At 47.3% G+C, this 19,750-nt stretch overlaps 1 protein-coding gene across 2 annotated transcripts; it reads left to right on the plus strand.

Annotated features, from left to right (window-relative positions):
• Positions 1 to 234: 234 nt before the first annotated feature.
• On the plus strand, positions 235 to 15,559 carry SLC35G2 (solute carrier family 35 member G2). 2 transcript variants are annotated; one of them, XM_019542859.1, is made up of 2 exons: positions 235 to 1,100; positions 13,687 to 15,559. In XM_019542859.1, exon 2 carries the CDS (start codon positions 13,709 to 13,711, stop codon positions 14,942 to 14,944), a length of 1,236 nt encoding a protein of 411 aa, XP_019398404.1. In that variant the 5' UTR covers positions 235 to 1,100; positions 13,687 to 13,708; the 3' UTR covers positions 14,945 to 15,559. The 2 variants fall into 2 exon arrangements, with proteins under 2 accessions (XP_019398404.1, XP_019398405.1); XM_019542860.1 differs by having other exon boundaries at positions 13,691 to 15,559.
• The last annotated feature ends 4,191 nt before the right edge of the window (positions 15,560 to 19,750 follow it).

Here is a 19,750-nt window from a genome sequence, read left to right on the forward strand (position 1 = left end):
TTCTGAGCATGTGGATGAATTGTGTGCATTAATGTCATATTGTCAGTTTGGAAAGGATTTAGATGAGGCCGATTAGCATGTGATATGCTAAATGAAGCGAACCACAATTAGTCACTGACTGAGGCTGATGTGACCCTGAAACCGGCAGTAGAAATTACTTTATCAATGCAGACAGCTCTTAAAGACGTCAGGGAGCTGGAATAGCTTCATGTGATCTGTGCAGCTCATAAATTGGGGTTAAGTGGAAAGCACGGTACAGACAACAGTCAGAGAGTGTTTGCTTTCACTGTACGAAATGTTCTCACAATGCAAGGAGTTGCTGCCTCAAGGACAAACCTTGTAGAAATAACATCACGGTGAGGCACCCCCCAGGAACGGTGCTGGTCAGTGCAGAAAGCACAACTTAAGAGGATTTGGATTCCTTATTTTGGAGTGGACAATGCAGGATCTACTGAGAAAGTTGCACCAGTTCTGCAGATGCTTTGTTTAGGTGATAATACATGAAGTGCGGTGACAATTTTTTTGCAAGTGGAAGGAGCCTGACTTAAATGGAGGCTGATGCAGGGTCTAGCGTTGCTGTAATTTCACGGCTGGATTATCAGAGACAATTGAAAGAGGTGACGTTACAGAAAGCAACAGTGTTATGAAAACATCTATGGGGGAAGTTCTGCATTGTGTGTTAGAGACTGGTTAAATGAACAGAAGTCCGTCTGGTCCCAGTAACCAAAAAAGAAGTGGCCTGACTGTGCCTGGAGTGGCTTCAAGGTTACCACCACCAACCCAGCATTGCGTACGGATCTGTGTCCCCTGCCTGGAACAGGGCATTGGCTGAGCAAAGGAAGGTTGTGCCTGTCACTCAGTGGCAATTCTGCTCATTTGCCTGTCCATATGCTGGAGGGTTTCCTACCACCAGAGCAGGACTGCTTCAGGGAAGCTGTAGCTGGCACCTAAGCAAGCAGTCCCTTCGCCAAGGAACATATACTTCAATCCAGAGCCAGAACCAGAGCTCAGACCTACCGAAGAGCCCAAGGACTGTGCAGAGACCTCGCTGAGCTCTCTGCAAGGACTGCACGCTGAGGAAGGGTACAAAGGGGGAGCAGGTGATTATGTGGCATCATGAGAGGGGCACAAAGGGGCTGTTCTGTGCAGAAGGGGAGGCCAATAAAAGGCTGTGGGAAGGTGGCAAAAAATGGGATATAGAGTTGGGGGGTAGGAAGGAGGCAGAGGGTGAATGAGGGTGGGAAGAGGAGGTGGTTGGTGGGAGTAGGGCTCGGTATGGGAGAACAAGTCTGATGCAGAAGCACAGGAGCCAAAAGGTGAGAGCCATGAGCAGAGCACCAGGGAGGGATGCTCTCTGTCTGGGCTGTGTAGCAGCTGCAGAGGAGGCAGCTGTAGGAATCAGTAAGGAGATGACCAGGACAGACGGAGATGGAGAACAGAGCCTGGCTGTACGGAGGAAGCAGTCCTCACTCAGAGCGGCTGAATGTTCAAGGCAGAAACAGAGTTTTGCTAAGATTCAGTTTAACCTAATTATCATTTTTTCAATGAAAAAATACTGAGCTGAAGAATCCCTGAGCAGCTGTTCTAACAGTGTTTCTGTGATCTCCCATTTCACAGAGAAGTAGGGCTGGACTGGACCTCCAGAGGTCATGTAGTCCAACTCCGTGCCTGCGGCAGGGTCATCTCTGTCCAAACCTTCCAAACGTATTCTTGTCTAACTTCTTAGTAAAACTGCTGCCAACATTGCCACAAACACAAGACATCACACCCTGACCTGCCACAGGTAAAGTAGCAGGACCACAGTGGCCCATGTCTTGCTGTTGCAGAAGCGGTTAATATACACTTAAGAGATCTCAGGAAGAGGATTGTTGTGTCTCCAGCTATAGAAGGGGGCAACCCTCCTCCCAATGTCTATACCAAAGCCATTTGGCTTTGATGACATTAAGGAAACAGAGACCCTGATTTGCACTGGTGTAAGCAAGAGGACATTGGGTCCAGAGTGCCCATCTGATGCTGTAGGCATAGGAACTGCTCCGGTCTTCCATGCTGCCACCTGCACCTGTAACAACTCCACTCACTGCTCTCTCCCAGGCTGTGCAGCTTGGCCTACAGAGGCAACAGAGTGCATAATTCTCTAGTGGATTTACCTCACTCGCTGGTGGTAGGTGTTTTTCCAAGCCTAGTGAGTTTCCCTATTCAAGTGAAGGCAATGCAAGATTGATGCACATCAAGGCTGATAAAGAGCGAAAATGCGGCTGATAGAGCAGTGCCAGAAAGCATGGCTGCTGCATGCTGCAGTCAGATGCTGCTGTGATGCTGATGGGCCTTATCAAGAGTGAAGTTGTAAATCCCCTTCCAGGCTGAAGCTATAGCATGCTGTGTAGTTAGTGGCAGCAGTTTTGATAGGAATGCATTTGTAAATGTTTTGGGATGTCCTTTACATTGAGGTAGAGGGGTCTGTAGTGTATGCAAAAAGGAGACTATCCTAAGTAGTTTGTGACCTCTCTAATAGCACTCACTCTGTCCTGTTTTAGAGCCCAATCAGAGCAGCAGCAGGTATAAGTAACTAGACCTTGCATGTTGTCGATATTCATTAAATACGGTTATTTAGACTCTCTCCCCTTGTCTCTGTAGTGTCTCCATATTTATTGTGTAACGAACAAGATAGGCACAAACAGACAAAGAGCGGTGGCTGGAAGCTGAAGCTAAACAAATTCAGACCAGAAGCAAGCTTCAAATGATAACAGGACCAACAGGTAATCATTGGCACAAGGCATTGAGTCTGTCGCATGCAGCCTATATAGCAAGACTGACCATCTTTCTAGAAGCTCTGTGTAATCCAGGGGCGGGCAATTATTTTGGGCAGAGGGCCGCTTACTGAGTTTTGGCAAGCCATTGGGGGCTGCATGACAGGCAGCCAGGGCAGATAAATATTAATTTTTTTGAAATTTTTAGGGGCCCCGTGGGCCAGATAGAATGGCCTGGCGGGCTGCATTTTGCCCAACTCTGGTGTAGTCTCACACAACCTTTGGGATATGGCAGGTTCACCTAGCTGATCGTAATGGCCTTATTGGGCCTTGAAACTGATAAAGCTCTGAACACTGTTGGCCCAGTAGTTGGGTAGGTAAAAATCAAAAGACTTTTCTCATGTCTTCTGAGTGATGCTGTCTCATTGTTTCTCCCTCCCTAATGCCTCCCTGACCAAAGCAATCTTTGCCTCCCTCTGCCTTGCTCAACCTTGTCTGGTAGCAGCTGGCTTCTGTGTTGCAGACAACAGTTCCTGCCTGGGGCCATCCTAAAGCAATGTGACACTGCTCTGCCCAGATGCAGCTGGCATAGACTCACATGGTATGGCTGATCCATCATGCTTTATGCTTATTAGTTTTGCCTTAACCAGTGACATGCGTTTATGTACTAGTAATAACTTTCATAGTTAAGTTGTACAGCAAATTCCCACCATGCTATTACCTATGCTAGGTTGGCACAAAATGACAGCCCTTTTTAGAGCCCAAAGGCAAGCCTCCCAAATAGATGACTCTGTTGATGTCCAGCAAGCATCTCTTTGTTACCCGTTGAGACCGAACATCTCTTGACTTGCTACATTCTGGAGTTCTTGTCCCAAAACAGACCAGAAATTAGTTTGCAGGATGTTAATAAGTTATATAGAAAATGCTTTAAAAACCTGATAGCTCATGAATTGAAATGAGGGTGAAAACACATGCAAACATGCACATGCATGGTGTGCTGTCTCCAGATTCAGAGCAAGGGAATATAGTTAAGTTTTGTCAGGAGTTTCTATCGGTGGGGGCTGCACTTTGTTTTTTCTCTGGCTAAACTGTAGGCTGAGGAGTGAGAGCAGTGAGCGGAGCTGCTGCCAGGTGCAGGTAGCATGGTATGCAGTAACTGAGCAGTTTGTCAGCTGGCAGTAGCAGATGGGCACTCCATGAGCTCAACTTCCCTCTCCTTTGCCCCACTGGAAAACTGGCTTTTCTGTTTTCCACACTTTTTCACCAAATGGCACCACCCCTTTTCAATTATTTTGAGATCTGGCAGTCTCAGCAGCATTTTGGAAGTGATCAAACGCAGCATGCAAAGATGTCAAGTTACAGATGGAGAGAGGCCACTGAGCTGGATATAGGGCCTTGTTCTGTTTGTCCAACAAGTACCATAGGGGCCAACAGGATGCCTCCGAGAGGAGGAGGGCAGCAGTAGCTCCCCCCAAAAGTGGTAACCTGACAAAAAGTAGAAGATGGGTTCAAAGACCAGCATAGCTGGAGGAGTATGAAGCTCAGCAGGCTACAGTGGGCTGCTGGTATAGGTCAAGTCCCAAAGTGGGCTGGCTGGGAGCTTTAAGATCAGTTAGACAGCTCTTGCAACAACAAAGAAATTGTCAGAAGGAAAGATATGGCAATCTCTGTGGAACTAGGCTGCAGAAAGAATGAGCTTGGGAGAGGTGCCAGGAAGCAAGTCTCTCTTTTTTTCACTTGATGTCATGTGAGTGATCATATCTACTTGAAGAGTCCTTTTGTGGACTGACAGGCTGTTCCTAGCTGCTGGTCTCTCCTGGTCTGCATCTGCACTAGATAAGTGGAAGAAAAATTAGAGTGGAATTAAATTCTTGGCTGGCAGCCCCATGCATTCTTCTGTGAAACTGGGAAGTAGATACCAGGACTTCTAACTTCTGATCTGTTCCATTGACAGTTCACCTTACTGATTTCCATAAGGAAACAGTAAGCTGTTCTTTTCCCTAGCAAGAGGAAAATGCTTATTTTAATGTTTTTTGAAGTTTTCCAAAAATCTGTCTCTAATAGGAATCTCCTAACAAAGCCAGTATGCCCGATCACCATATTCCTGGCAGAGGTGATGTGAATGTTTTGGAGAATCTAGACTGGAAAAGAGAAGACGTGTTCCAGGGAATAGAGGGCAAGCTAGCTAAGCGTGCGACAGAACGTTTTTGGTGTATTTTAACAGATGTGCTGATGAGTCTCTGAAGAAGTCTGATGAGGTAGAAAGGCAGCCATGGAAAAGTTTGCTGCAACTGGAAAATGGGCAGCTTCAGGAGTTATGAGTGAAAATTGTACTTATTTGGTGTCTTACCCATGGCCAAAAATAGTAGCAAACAATAAACTAGCTGTAAAACTAAGGTCTGCGTGCTCCCAGATAAAGAAAGCCATTAGTACTGTGCTACCTGCCTATCTTCCCTTTCCCTTATCACTGTTTTCTATAGCTTTGTGCATGATCGTTGGGAAGACACAACTCGGATAACGGAAGAATAGGAAAAGGTAGCCTTATGTCTCCTGCTCTTCAATATTTGCAGGTGTCTGCCTGCAATTGTCACTGCATCTTAGTGAAGCTGTCATTGAAAGGGTTCCTTGATGGTAGCCAACAGCATGGTATGTCTTACTACGTGTCTGATCTTTAGGACTGTGCACCTACAGACTGTGTGGGTTACCTGCTGGCACCTCCACTGTGATGTATGTAATTAAGTGCTCTAATTATGGCAATATTTACCTTGCTTATTGGTAAGAGATGCATTGGCCCAGCTGTGCAATAATTCAACCATAGTTTTGGTTGGTTTGCTAAAAAACTGTAGGCTTTCTGGTTTTCACTGATGTAGCCTGACATATGTTTGTTAAACCAGGATTACTTTGGTGTTTACTTACATACTTTTTCCTTTAACCCTTGGCCATCTTGGATTTCACATATATAATGTAATATTTGCTTATGATAATTGCTTGTTTTCCCATCTATAAGTAGAGAGAGAGCTAGCTGTGTTAGTCTGTAGTCAGGCAAAAGACAGGACGCGTAGCACCCTAGATACTGGCTCAGAGAAGCGAAAGCTTTGGTGGGTGACACTTGATGACGTAGATGGGTGCCTACAAAAGCTTTGCTTCTCTGAGCTGGTTAGGGTCTGAGGTGCTAACCTGCCCTGCCTTCTGCTAGTGCAGTGCAGCTCAGGGCCGCTTCATTCAGCCTGTGAGGCTCCCCACGGGTCCAGAAATTTGGCAGTTGGGAAGCAGTGATTAACACTGCCACTGCTCCCCTGCCACCAAATATCTGGGCTGGTGGAGGGACCCATGAACCAGACGACATGGCCTCGCAAACTGGATCTGGCCTCTGGGCTATAGGTTGAGCACCACTGTAATGATGTATAAGATGCAGCTATATAAAAGATATACAACTCCCTATCCCCAAAGGATAAAATTGTGGGGAAAAAAGTTTTTAATATAAATTTGATATGTTTTGATCAATATTTATGACAGTGATTTACTTCGTTATACAGCATCTGTGTAGGAGGCACACCTTAATTTTACATTCTCCTTGGTGGGGAATAAATCACAACTATTGGAAAGCTACTCTACCATGCATAAGCAAGGCTTAGCCTCCTTGCCTATGCATACACACACATGTGTGTGCACCAAATCAGGAACAACTCAATAAAACAAGATAATGCATAACCCCAAAATGAAAGAGCAGCACCAGGCATTGGTGGAGGTGCAGTTGGCACTGATTGTTACAACTTGCCACCTTGATTTGATTGGAAGTTCAAACAAAAGAGTCTTATTGGTATGAACTGAAGTAGTTGGACATTTGTGGAAGTTTTGGTGTTGGTCTGCCCACCCAAGCCCTGTAGTTGGTCACAGGGACATTGGTCCTAGCTGGATGTAGGAGACTGGACAGTCACCTCGCCGGGGTCACTTGACCCCAGTTGTCTTCCTGCCTAGAGCTGGGGGGTGGGGGCTGGACTCGATGATCTGCAAGGTACCTTCCAGCCCCAAGCAATCTATGAATCTATGAATAAGTACAGTGCACCAGACCAGATCCAATCATTGTGTCAGTCACAGCACAGCTACATTTATACGCCTGAGCAAAACACAACTGGACCCAACACAGAGGAGGAAAGCAAATCTTTTAAAATCCTGTGGTCCCCTTTGTTTGCCCTCCATGCCAGAGCTGTCTAGCTTCTCAGTTGGGGTCCAAACGCCCTGCAGGATGCACAAACAGGGGCTGCAGGAGGATGAACTTTGGGACGCCTGGTTCACACACTGTGTGAATGCCCCTGTGTACACCTGTGGCCCCCTGTTACTGTGCTGTGTGCCCTCCCCCATGGGGTAGGGTCAGGCAACAAAAGCAGGAGGAGAGAGAAGCCTGGAGACTCCAGTTGCTGTTGCAGCCAGAGCAGCGGGGGTGGGGATTGCAACTTAACTCCTCACTAGCTGCATGTAGGAAATGAAGATACCGAGGCAGTCAATTGTTTGGATACTTTCAGAGGAAATGAAATGAGCGGCCTCATGGGGGTTGCTCCAGCCAAGGACAAGTTCTGGGATGCTCAGCTAGCATTGGTATGGGCACATCTTGTGAAGACCAGAGAATTCTTTCAGTAAGACAGTTCTTGTAATGACAATGGCAGGCACACAACCATGGGAGAGACCAAAGACATTGTAGGTGGACAGGATATGATAGACTTCAACAAGATTTCATAGTATCATAGAGAAGTGGATCTGGAAGGGACCTCCAGAGGTTACATCTAGTCCAACCCCTGCCTGAGGCAGGTTCATCCCTATCCAAAGCATCCTGTACAATCCATGATCTAAACTCTATGTAAGACTACCATCAACTTTGACAGAGTAGCACATTACCACAAGTCATGGCCAAAGGCTCTGGAAGCAGCCAGCCTTCCAAAAGCAATGAGAAGCAAGAAGAAAAGACCCAGACCCCAGCCCTTTGTTCCAGCTTGAACCAGTTCTGCTAAATGCCAGTTCTGCTGGGATATTTGTAACTTCAGGCACTCCCGTAATAGTGTTTTATACTTCAGGGCATTACTGCATATGGAGCTGGTTTCCCCACGGCTGTATTCTGACCAACAGCCAGAAGCAATACATTTCTGTCAGTTCATGGCCCCCAAAATGGTCCTTTTTTCCCTACCTTTGTCCTTCAAGATATATTGCCCAGGAAACCAGTTTGTTCTATTAGCATATCAAAGCCTCTAGTGAAACCCACCCCCAGTATTGCAGCACAACAAATACCAGTACTCAATAAGAAGTCTGCTTATGATACAAAGACCGCAGGTTCGGCGAGAACTGGATTTCTCTTGTCGTCTGCAGTGGCTGATGATTCAGCCCCCAATTCAGTTCCTACAGTGCAGATTTACTCTCTTTTTAGCCCTAAAGGTAGTATTCCACATCCCCTTTGTTGACTAAGTGGCAGGCTTTCAGTCATCTACACAGTATTTTTCTGTTTCCAGGCAACATGGACACATATCTGGGCACATTCACCATGCACATAGGCTGAACAGGAACAGCAAGCTATACACTGACCACACACATGCCCAGCTACATGTACACACTCTTTGTGGATGTGTAGTGGATTAGGGGGTAAGCAGTGTGAGGGCACACAGGGTTCAATCAGTACCCGAGTCTGCAGGGAGGAGTTCAAGCTATGTGCCTAGTCTGTAGTGACACCCAAACCCATAGTTGAGACCAGGCCAGGAGCCAGGGAATCCAGAACATAGGACAGGGAAGAAGAAACAAGGTACTGGGGTCCAGGGTAGGGGTGAGGCAGGAGGGTCAAAGGCTGGAGCTACTGCAAGGTGGTAGGTGTTGAGCAGCATGGGTTTAACTGAAGGGCTTGAGTTTATCCACTAAACCCAACATCCTACAAGCAATTAGCTTAACCCGTGCCACTGGTGCCACTCTGATACCAGGTGGTGCTGCTGAAGGTGCCAATCCTTCAAACAACTAGCATCCAAGGCCCAAAAATCTAGGCAGCCTGTAACCCAGGATTAGTGGGTGTTAAACACAAGAGGAGGAGGACTCTCTCATGTTATAGCCCCAGTAACTGAGTGGTTAGGGTACCTGCTGAGAAGCTAAAGGTCCAGGAGCTAGACACCCTGGCCCAACTGGTTTGACTCTGTGGCTTTTGTACTTCCTGGCACAGGACTAAGCATTGCACTCTGCTTCTTACAGCCTGGTCTCAAACATTGCCCAAACATTGCTCAGGCATTGCCCAGGGCTTCCTCTAGAAGCTGCTCCCCCTGAGAGCCATGAGTGAGAACTATAGGGCCAGGAGCAGGCAAACGAGTATGTGTGGTTTGGTGAGGTGGCCTGCACTGCAAGGGTGGCTGCTCCCCTTGCTCCCAGCCCCCTCTGCCCCCACCAGTGTGTACAAACTTTTTTTTAAGTCCCTGAAACGGAAGAAAATCCCTTCTGCCTTCCCCTTCCTGCTCAGAGGTAGGTCCCCTGCTCTCTGGCCTGTGTTGTGGTTCCACTCTTGCCAGGCACCTGATTTGAGCAACATTTGATCAGCTTCCTGCCTAGAGCGGGGGGGCCGGACCCAATGATCTGTGAGGTCCCTTGCAGCCCCTAGCAATCTATGAATCTTCTTCCTCATCCCACCACCCAACTCCCCTGCCAGCCTCTCTGCTGCTTCCAGCCGGGAAGCTCCAGAGCCAGCTGGGCTGAGCCAGGCCTGCGCTCAGCTGGGTAGGGGACAGTGGCAACAGCATGGCAAGAGAGTATTTCCTCCTCTGCCTGAGGTGGAACAGGCTTGGGGAATGAGAACTCCTAGTCCTTCCCTGCAGCTGTTGTCTATGTCCCTAGCTGAGCCCAGCCACCAAGCAGCGGGCAGGAATGGCTCTGGCACTTCCCTGCCCCAGGACAGCAGGGAAGAGCAGGGGAGGGGGAGGTGGGGAGTGGCAGAAAGGCCATGCTGGAAGGGGAAGTGGGGGAAGGGTTTTCACATGCTTCGGGGACCTAAAGTCTCTGGAGGCTCCCATGGTGTGCACCAATCCAAAAGGGAGGGTGTAGACACACTACTGTCGTCCCCTGTCCCCACCCCCATCCTCCCTGTCTGCTGGGAATAGAAAGCCTACCTGTACATAAGTGCCAAGGATGCTACTTAGTCAACTGAAAGCTGCCACTTTGGTGACCAGGAGGAAACAGAATTCCTCCCTGGTGCTTTGCAGCCTGTTAGCTTGTCATTCCTTATGGCATTTCTAGCAGCCAGTGTCTGACAGGCTCCTGCAGGTGTTTAAGACCAGGCCGTAGGAAGCAGAGTCTGCCTTGGGAAGCTGCTGGTGAAAGGGCTTGGCACCACCAGCCAAAAACCACAGCCAGGTCCCGTGCTGCTCTCTTGTCAGTCCGTTCTTCGTAGACAAAAGTAGCCTGAAGCCTGTCACATGCTCACAGATCCCATTCTCCTCTGCCTTATAGATCAAAAGTGTTTCTGCTGTCTTGAAGGTACTGCTGCCAGCTGTAATAGCTGCATATAAGACTGCACAAGAGTTATCGTAACCCTGCTATTACCTACACCAGCTGGGCAGGACTCAATGCTCTTCTAACCCCCCATCCATTCCCTCCAGCAATGTCTTGTAGAGTATGACGACAAGGTCACGCTGACAAAAACACAGCGACATGGTGAGATGGCACTCTCGGCTGCTGCATCTTTCCTGTTTTAGTTGTCTGCAATAAATGGTGGATACGGTATGTGAACAGCCCTTAGAGTGGGGATGGGAACCTGTGTTCCCTCAGAGGTGATGCAGGACATCTCTGTCCTTTGGCAGCTGTGAGGCAAGGGGCAGCACTGGTTGCTGTGGTGTTGATTGCGGCACTGCGCTCAGCTTCTGCTGTTGTGGTGGTACCTATTTTTGTGCCCCCAGGGCTCCTGCCGCCTCTCCCTCCCTTCAGTTATGCCACCATTTTACCCCATCAGGAGAGTTCCCCAACCACTGACCTGCACACTTCTGCTCTCTCTCTCATGCTTCATTCCTTCTTGTACACTGCAATGGCTGGAAGAGGAGCAGGGGAGAGTGCCCAGCACAGCAAACCCCACAGTGGCTGGGGCAGTCATGTGGGCGGTGTGGATTGGAAGGCTGTTCCTGCCCCCCTACACTAGAGCTGAGCTCAGCTAGGGATGGGGACAGTGGCAGCAGGGAAGGACAGGGGCTCCCCTTCCCCACGCCTGCTCCGGGACCAGGCAGGGTGGGGAGAAGTACTCTCAAGCCACCCTGTTGCCACTGTTCCTTCCCCAGCTGCTGGCTCTGGAGCCTCCCTGAGCCTGAACAGTGAAGAAAGCAGTAGGGAGGGTGGGAGTGGGGAAGAGGGGTGGGAAGCAGACTAGCCTCAGAGCAGGAAGAAGGGAGAAGGATTTTCACCCACTTTAGGGGCTTAGAAAGGCCCCCAGAAACTCCCACGGCTCAGTATGCCCATCCTGGTGGGGGCACAGGACGCTGGGAGCAGGGGATGCAGCCACCCCTCCCATGTGGGTTGCTGCTCCCACACCCCACTTTGGGAAACCCTGGATCCGCCCGTGTGTTTTTGCCAAGCGGGTTTGGTGCACTGACAATATTTGCAAGAGGGTTCTTTTGGCTGACCTTAGGAATGGCAGTGGAGTAGAAGGGGTATGCTCTGCCTATGTCCTTCTCCTTTCTCTCAAATGACTTCTTCTGACCCTTTCTGAAAACTGCTGTACTCTCAGGTAGCTAGGAGAGGGCTCCAAGGCAAGCTATGACTTGGCCTGTGTGACAGATGAGGGCTCTGGTGATGGTGAGGGATGTGTCACCAGCATACCCTACAGTGAACTGCCTGTTGCATTTGATTATTCATTGGACGTCACTGTTTCAGGCAGCCATAAAGACTCCATCCTCTGCACATCTGACTCGTCTAAAAGTGTGAAAAAAGTACTACTTCTGCGTGAAAGGGGCTTGGGGTGGTTTTATTCCTCTGGAGTGAGTGTCAGTTACATCAAGGATCAATGTAAAGAGCCCTGGTGAGCCTTCATGGAGAACTGGAAATGAAGATGGTTCAGTAAAGCAGAAAGTCTAATGGGGCACACAGGTTACCAGGCTGATTCACTGAGGATGGAGGAGGGGAACCAAGGAGACAGGAAGGGATTAAAAGATTTTCAAGCTGGAAGGGTTGTCATGATCTGATCTAGTCTCTCTATGTAAATAATAAAATACAAATACAACTTCAGAGGATTTTGAAAATTGTAGCGGTTCTCAAGATTTAGGTCCACAGTATTATGCAGCAATGGAAGAATTTTCTCACTCGGAGGGTAGTAAAACACTAGAACAGGTTACCCAGAGAGGGGCTGGAAGCTCCATCCTTGGCTAGACAAAACCTTGGTTGGGATGATCTAGTTGGGGATGGTCCTGTTTTGAGCAGGAGATTGGACTAGATGTGACCTCCTGAGGTCCCGTCCAACCCTCATTTTCTATGATTCTATGATGCTCTGCCCCACGGACGAATAACACGGTTGTACTTTTCTCCAGCCTCAAATTTATTTCTGATATTCCACTTTTCTTCACCTCTTAGCACCTGGCAAAGAGTGAAAATCATTCAGCATCACAGAATGATTAAATGATTGAAAAGGTCCAAACAGGACATTGTTATCAAGGGAATAAGAATGATAATGATGACAACCAGCAGTGCACAACCCCCGGCCTGTGGTGCTGTGTCATCTGGCCTGTGGGGCTTTCCACAAGTTAGAAATCTAGCAGCAGGGAGCAGTGGCACCACTCTCCTGCTGCCAGATTTTCAGACCCATGGGAAGCCCTGAGCCCTGCACGCTGGATCCTGGCACACAGGACCGTATGAGGGTGTCATCGGGCCAATTGCAGCATGCAGGGGCAGGAGGGGGTGGTGCCAGGCCCCAGGGCCCAGTGCTAGCATGCAGGGAATGGGAGGGGGTGGTGCTGGGACCTAGTGTCCAATCTGGCCGAATGCCTCTGATCTAGCTCACAGGGCAAAAAGGTTGAGCACTACCGATGATGACGAGGGAAGATGCATTTCTCTTTTTTATGAAGTAACATAATAAAGAAAATACCATATATTCTTGTGTGCCACACCTTTTCCCCAAAAAATAGCCTTCCAAAATTGGATGCATCTGAAGCTGGGATGGTGATTTCTCTGCCCAAAATAAAAACATGAGGAGGCTGTATGATGGCAGCTGCTTTTTTTCTTACTCTTCTCTAGCAGCTGTGAGGAGGGAAGGATGGATGCCAGGAGAGGCAGATCTGGCGGGGGGGGGGGTAGGTTTTGCACCCTGCTGTGATTGCTGCTCTACCCACATTTAAAACCAATGGGTTAGCAGCATCACTGGCACTTCTACTCAGGCAGTGCTGCTGGAGTCAGTTGACTTGATGGCTCATAATCTACCCACTTCCCGCTGGTTGCTCTTTACTCCGCAGCCTTCTATGACCTGCTCTCTTTTTTCTTTTTTTAACGGGCTTGATGTCCCACTAATCAAGCTATACTTTCTTAGTCAATTTTGTGTCTGTTAGCTGCTCCTGGTCTCTCTCCTTTATTTCACAGCCCTGCAAACTGTTTTTAGCAAGTTTCAAAAGCTTAGATCCACCCACAGAGTTCTGTCTCCAGCAGCTAAGAGCCACTGACAGTTCAGCTGTGAAAGGGTTAAAACGCCAGTTGCTTTTGCCTAAGCAGGAAGGGGAGCCATATGGGCAAACATGATTTGTAAAAGTAAGTGCCTAAAGTTAGGCTTCTAAATCCAACATCCATGCGGCCTGACTTTCCAATTCACTGAGCAGGTAACATTGGGAAACAAATATCAAAAGAATTCATGGAAGACAAAGCCTACTTGGTTGCGTCATGCAACACTAGTGAGTTTTTCTGTATTGATTGAATGAAAATAACACTTCATATCTCTCTCTCTCTTTTTCTTTCAAAGCCAGGCCTTGTTCTTGGAGGACATGGATTCTCCTTCCAAACAATACCCTGTCAAAAAACGGGTGAAAATTCATCCCAACACAGTGACGGTGAAATATACTTCCCATTATCCTCAACCTGGAGAAGCAGATTATGAAGAAATGAGCGAAGACTTTGAAAGCTTTGTGGAGGACAACCCAAAGAAAAGGCTACTCAGCGATGTGAAAAGGAAAGGAAGAACCTTCTTTGGGAGTATAGATATCCAGCCTCCAGCAGCACAAGAGCCGAAAACCAGTGAGACTGGACAACTGCAGAATTTTGCTGAAGGAGGCCTATTCCAGGATAGAAAGACTTGGATAGTGCTGTTTGGATCTGCCTTAGCACATGGATGCGTGGCTCTAATAACTAGACTTGTTTCTGATCGTTCCAAAGTGCCATCCCTAGAACTCATTTTCATTCGCTCAGTGTTACAGGTGCTGTCTGTCATAGTTGTGTGTTATTACCACGAGGCCCCTTTCGGCCCAATGGGATACAGATTGCGGCTCTTCTTCTATGGCGTGTGCAATGTTATCTCCATAACCTGCGCTTATACCTCCTTCACTATTGTTCCCCCAAGTAACGGGACTATTATGTGGAGAGCTACCACTACTGTGTTTAGTGCCATTTTGGCTTTTTTACTGATAGATGAACGAATGGCTTACATAGACGTTGCTACAGTAGTTGCCAGTGTGTTTGGTGTCTGCCTGGTCATGATCCCCAACATTGTTAATGAAGAACACTCTTTACTCAGCATCTGGAAGGAAGCTTTTGGCTATACTATGACAGTTATGGCAGGCTTAACGACAGCTCTCTCCATGATAGTCTACAGGTCAATCAATGACAAGGTCAGCATGTGGACTGCACTGTTCACCTTTGGCTGGACTGGGACAGTGTGGGGAGCTTCCACCATGTTTTTTCTTCAAGAGCCAATCATTCCACTGGATGGAGAAACCTGGAGCTATCTTATTGCCATCTGCCTATGTTCCACAATGGCTTTTCTGGGGGTCTATTATGCCCTGAGTAAATTCCACCCAGCTTTGGTCAGCACAGTGCAGCATCTGGAGATTGTGATAGTGATGGTTCTGCAGTTGGCGGTGCTACGCATCTTTCCCAGCATCTACGACCTACTAGGGGGAGCCATCATTATGATCAGTGTATTTTTCCTTGCATATTATAAGCTGTCCTGGAAGCACTTAGGAAGGCAGGATTATCAGGAGATAATAGATTCTTCCATTAAATGAATGTGAATTTGTTGTTGTCTTTACAATAACAGTTTCTGCACTGCCATGTGAAGTTATTGTTCCCTTATCAGTGTCTTTTATACTGTGCCGTAGACCAAGTGCTGTCTTTCTAGGTCAAATATAATGGACCAAATTCATACTGGATATAACTGTGTTGCCATCCTTGGATCTATGTTGCCATCCATCTGGTTCTAATAGAGCTGCACCAGGAGCAAATTTGTTCTAGTGTGTAAGATCATTTTAAAATGTTCAACATGCAAACAAAGTTTTATTCTCAGCTGGTTCATAGTAAGCATTAAAACGAAGTATAGAGAACTCTGTCATGGGTGACCTCCCATCCTTGCATAGAAAAAATATTGAGATAGTAGGATTTAATGTTGTTCATCATTCCTGGGTGCTGCACCTGTAGAAAATGTGGCAGTGAAATGAATTTCAGATATCAACCTTCACCACTGAGGCAGGAAGTTTATGTTTCATGGTAACTTATACAGTACTTGTTTGTAATATTTTAAAGCTAAGAATTTTAACATGTACACGGTTATAATGATCACTTACATTCTTTACGTAACTGCAAGGAGAAGAGTCAATAAAGTGGTGTTCTTTGTGGCCTGCTAAGGGAGTTCTGTCAGAATTTCTGTAAGAAGCCAATGCTCGAACCTATCCTTCCCATCTATCAAGATCCTTCTGAATTCTACTTCTATCCTCCACAATGTTTGCAATCATTACATAATCATTTTGTAATAACAGATTAATAAACACGTTAAATAGCATTGGACCAAGGGCAGACCCCTGTTGAACCATGCTGGAGACCTCCTGCCACTGTGACATGGATCCGGTTATAACTGCCGTTTCCTTGTGGTTATAGAGCCAACTGTATAGTAACTATCTAGCCCACATTTCTTAACTTTGCTCATGGAAATGTTATATCAAAAGCTTTAATAATGTCCAACTACACCATACCCATTGCATTCCTTTCATCCACCCAGTTAGTTACTTTGCCAAAGAAGGAGAGCAAACTGGATTGGCATGATATGTTTTCAACAATTCCATGCTGGCTGCTAGCAATCTATAAGGTACAACTTGACCTTGCTTTCTTCTGCTAATGATCAGTCTTTTCCTCCTTTAAATCATCTGTTAAGAGCCGACTATTTAAAAGTAGACCTACAGCTCCTTGGTCTTTCTCTTATGTCCAACTTATTTATGGAACCCCTTTTTGTAGTCCTTCATTTCTTGGTAACTTGGAAAGGGATGATAGAGACAGAACCATATAAAATAAAGGTTGCAAGGGACCTCAGGAGGACACATCTAGTTCACCCCCTTGCTCAAAGCAGGACTGTCCCCAGCTAGATCATCCCAGCCAAAGATGGAGGCAGGCAACATTCAATTCATCCTGTTCAAGTTGTACATGTAAAAGAATAGTAGCATAGTAGTTAGGGCGCTCTAAACTACTCACTCCAGGGAAGGGACTACTGCGGTCTAGATGTCTTCCAGGGAGTGTTTATGTAGCTAAACTCCAATGCCAGGCAACCTGTGCAGCAGGGGCTGGAACAGAAGACTACCTATACTCAACACAAGCCACTAAACTACAAAGCTGTGCTCACTTTTATTCCCATTCTCTTTTCTTCAGCTCAGTGAAACTTTTTTTCTACTACATAATAACTGATATTTAGACACCACATGTCCCTCTTGTCCAGTCTCCTGTATCGCACAGCGGCAGAGACAGGGTGCTGAAAGACAGAGTGAACCGGGTCTGACCAGGGTTTTTTTCCCCCACTGTTCCTCTTGCATGCAGCATCCAGCATTGAAGATCCAGGAAGTTCTGGTTCAGAGGCTGTGCCCCTCACTCCCATGCTCAATATCTACTCATGCCCTTTTCCTCCAAGAATCTGCCAGTCCCTTTTTGAACCTGGCTAAACTGTCAGCTTCCACCACGTCTGGTGGCAACAAGTCCCCCGCTTTAACTACTACAAGGTGAAAGAGGTTTGAAAGAAGACTTGAGTGTTCCCCCTTCCCCATTTCAGATGCGCCTGTAGCCTGGGAGGAAGTGGGAGACAGGTAAGTCAACTCTGCTTAGCACAGGGGAGTGCAACCTTTCACAGCAGTGGGACAGGTGCTTGTGGCCTGGTTGAACTGTAGGCCACTGCAGCCCTCAAGTAAGGAAGTAGGGGCAGGAAGAGATGGAGAGGGTGGTGGATGCCTGTATCAGAGGGAGGGAAGGGAAAAAGCTAACCTCCAGGGGCAGTGGGGATCAGCAGAGTGGCACAGAACAAGGGAATGGGATGGGATGGGATGGGATGGGCCGAGCTGCTTGCTGCTGATCTCTCGTACCACAGGCTGGATTCAGCTTGTGTACCATCAGTTGTGTACCACTGATTTGGCAGGAGAGAGATTTAAACCCTGGGTTCCTATACTGTGGGCAAGCACTCTAATCACCGAGACCTTGGATAAGAAGGGGGTTTCACTAGCAGGTAATGATTGCTCAGCTGTGGAATGAAAGAGCTTAATTCATGAGTGTCAAGCTTGATTGTTCCCATGGGCTGAATCCAGCTCCTTTCATGGCAGGGGTAGGGTAAACAGCAGTGGTGCAGGGGTTACTGCAGCCAACACTTGCCAGTGACCCTGCCCACCAGGGACTCTGTTGCTGGGAATTTAGTGGCAGGACCTACCCCTGCTTGCCCTCTCTCAAACTGATGGCTCCTTTACCAGCCCTGCAGGCCAGATGTTTGACACCCCTGGTTTAGCTGCCTCTGAATTACAAGTTTATGGAAGCACTTAAGCCTCAGGCACAGTTTATGACTTGCAGCTATCCTCAGTGTTTCTCTATCAGCTCTGAGCTCAGCCTGCTGACTTCAGGCCACTTCTGGCTCAGTGCACCATGCTATATGGGTCCCTAACTCTCCACTTGGATTGTATAGGCAACCTGGGCATCAAATTCAGGTCACGTGTTGCAAGGCTTGGTATTGTAACACCTAAATCCTTGGGATCTGACATTAGAAACTAGTTTCAGATGCTTTTGATACAAAATTGCTTGTAGCCAGGACTGTCATTGCCTCTCTTTTATAACTAGTAAATCCATCTTGTTACCTGTTCAGCTCCCCAAAAGCGGTGTTTGAAGTCCTTTAACACTGTTAATTTTTTTTTTTTTTTGTGGTGTCCCTGCATCCTGTTATTTGGGAAATGGAATATGTGTCTCCTTCTCTAGCCCCTGCTGGCTCCCAAACGCATATATTGCACCCAGCATGTGTTGTATGTCGCATCTAACACAACAACTGTATCTGGTTGTCACCTTCTGCCAGTTGCCACCCTCTTTCTGCTGAGTTTTCTGGCCGCACCCCAAGGCTGAATATGCTTTGTTGACGGATCCCCAGTTCCAACTGCACACATCACCACTCCATATGATACCCTGCCCAAACAGCAACTATGCCTATATAGCTCCTGCTGCCAAATACCTCCCTAGCTAGGTTGGACTGCTCCTTTCTGTCTCTGTGGCTTCTGCGATGCTGGAGATTACGTTACTATGACTATTAACATACTTTGGGTAATTAGGGTAAGGTTTAAATCAGTGAGGCAGGCAAACCTAACTGAATTTCCCATTCAAAGCACCACAGTTAAAAAATAAATAAATAAAGCAGAGCCCTTTCACTTGCAAATGTTTAAGGGAGACTTGCAGAGGTGTTTTGGTTCTGGCAATTCATTATCTAGCTGCTTAGAGCCTTTAAAAATCACACATGGCTTCATTAAGCAGGGAACGGGGGAGGTTTTCCTAGCTGTCCTTGGAAGAATTGTGGAATTTCCACGTTACACCCTGAACATGCGGACTACACTTGCAGACTGTAAAAGGCTCCGATTCTAGGACAGAGAGTTCTTTTCCTGCACATGAAAGGCTTATTGCTCCCCCAGTTTGATCTCGGAAACCCTGGCATGTCCTGCTCTCTCTGCCGCTAGAGCTGAAACTGCGTTTAGGAAGTTCCAGGTCTTACATGGCAGCAGCTGTGGTCAGGGTGAGAAGAGAACAGGAAGACAAAAAGGAGAGAAGCATTTTCTGCCAAACTGATTCTGATGCCTTTGGAAGAGGGGTCAGAATTTGAACTCTGGATTTGGAATAAAAATCAAATCCCGCTCCCCCCACCAGGAGAAAACTTGATCGCCAAGAGAAAACTTGGCCCAGATATAAAACTGTGGAGATTTCTGCCTGAAGGATGGGAAACAACCTTTGCAACCTTCTATTTGGAGTGTCTCTAAAAATCATTTTAAACTACCATGGACTATACAAGTCATCTCCCTCCCCAACTACAGTACTTTACGTGCACATGCACACAGTACAGGAGAAACAAGTAGCTGGCAGAGCGATTCCAAGACAGGGCTCCACTGGAGAGGAACAGAAAACTTAAACAGGCTTTCTAGGAATCACAAACAATGCTTGTTTCTCCCTTCTGTGCTTTGCTCTAAAGTGAAGCCTTGAGATGGGATGCTCAGATGAGCCTCTGGAGATAGCTTCACCTTCCCGTTGTCTTTCAGACTAAGGAGCTTTTAACGGAAAGCCCTCTGAATAAGGGCTAAAGCAGAGGTTCTGAACCCCATTAGACTCCAGGTGCCTCCTGAAATACCAGCTCTTGGCTTTCGGTTGCTATTTGACTGCGGAACAATACTACAGCAATTCTTCTGTTGCAAAGAATTCAGAAAGACTGCAACAGGTCAGAACATTTCTGACACTATGGATTCGTACTTGAAGTCTCCAGGTTTGTCTCCAGACTCACTTAGCAGTGCCAATATTGGGTGGCACCCTTAAAAGGATCTCATGGCACC

This window comes from Crocodylus porosus, unplaced genomic scaffold, assembly GCF_001723895.1.
Source record: "Crocodylus porosus isolate Cpor-Errol unplaced genomic scaffold, CroPor_comp1, whole genome shotgun sequence".
NCBI lineage: Eukaryota > Metazoa > Chordata > Crocodylia > Crocodylidae > Crocodylus > Crocodylus porosus.

Coding starts and splice junctions, on each gene's coding strand:
- SLC35G2 (XM_019542859.1), top strand. CDS start 13,709: ATGGATTCTCCTTCCAAACAATACCCTGTCAAAAAACGGGTGAAAATT.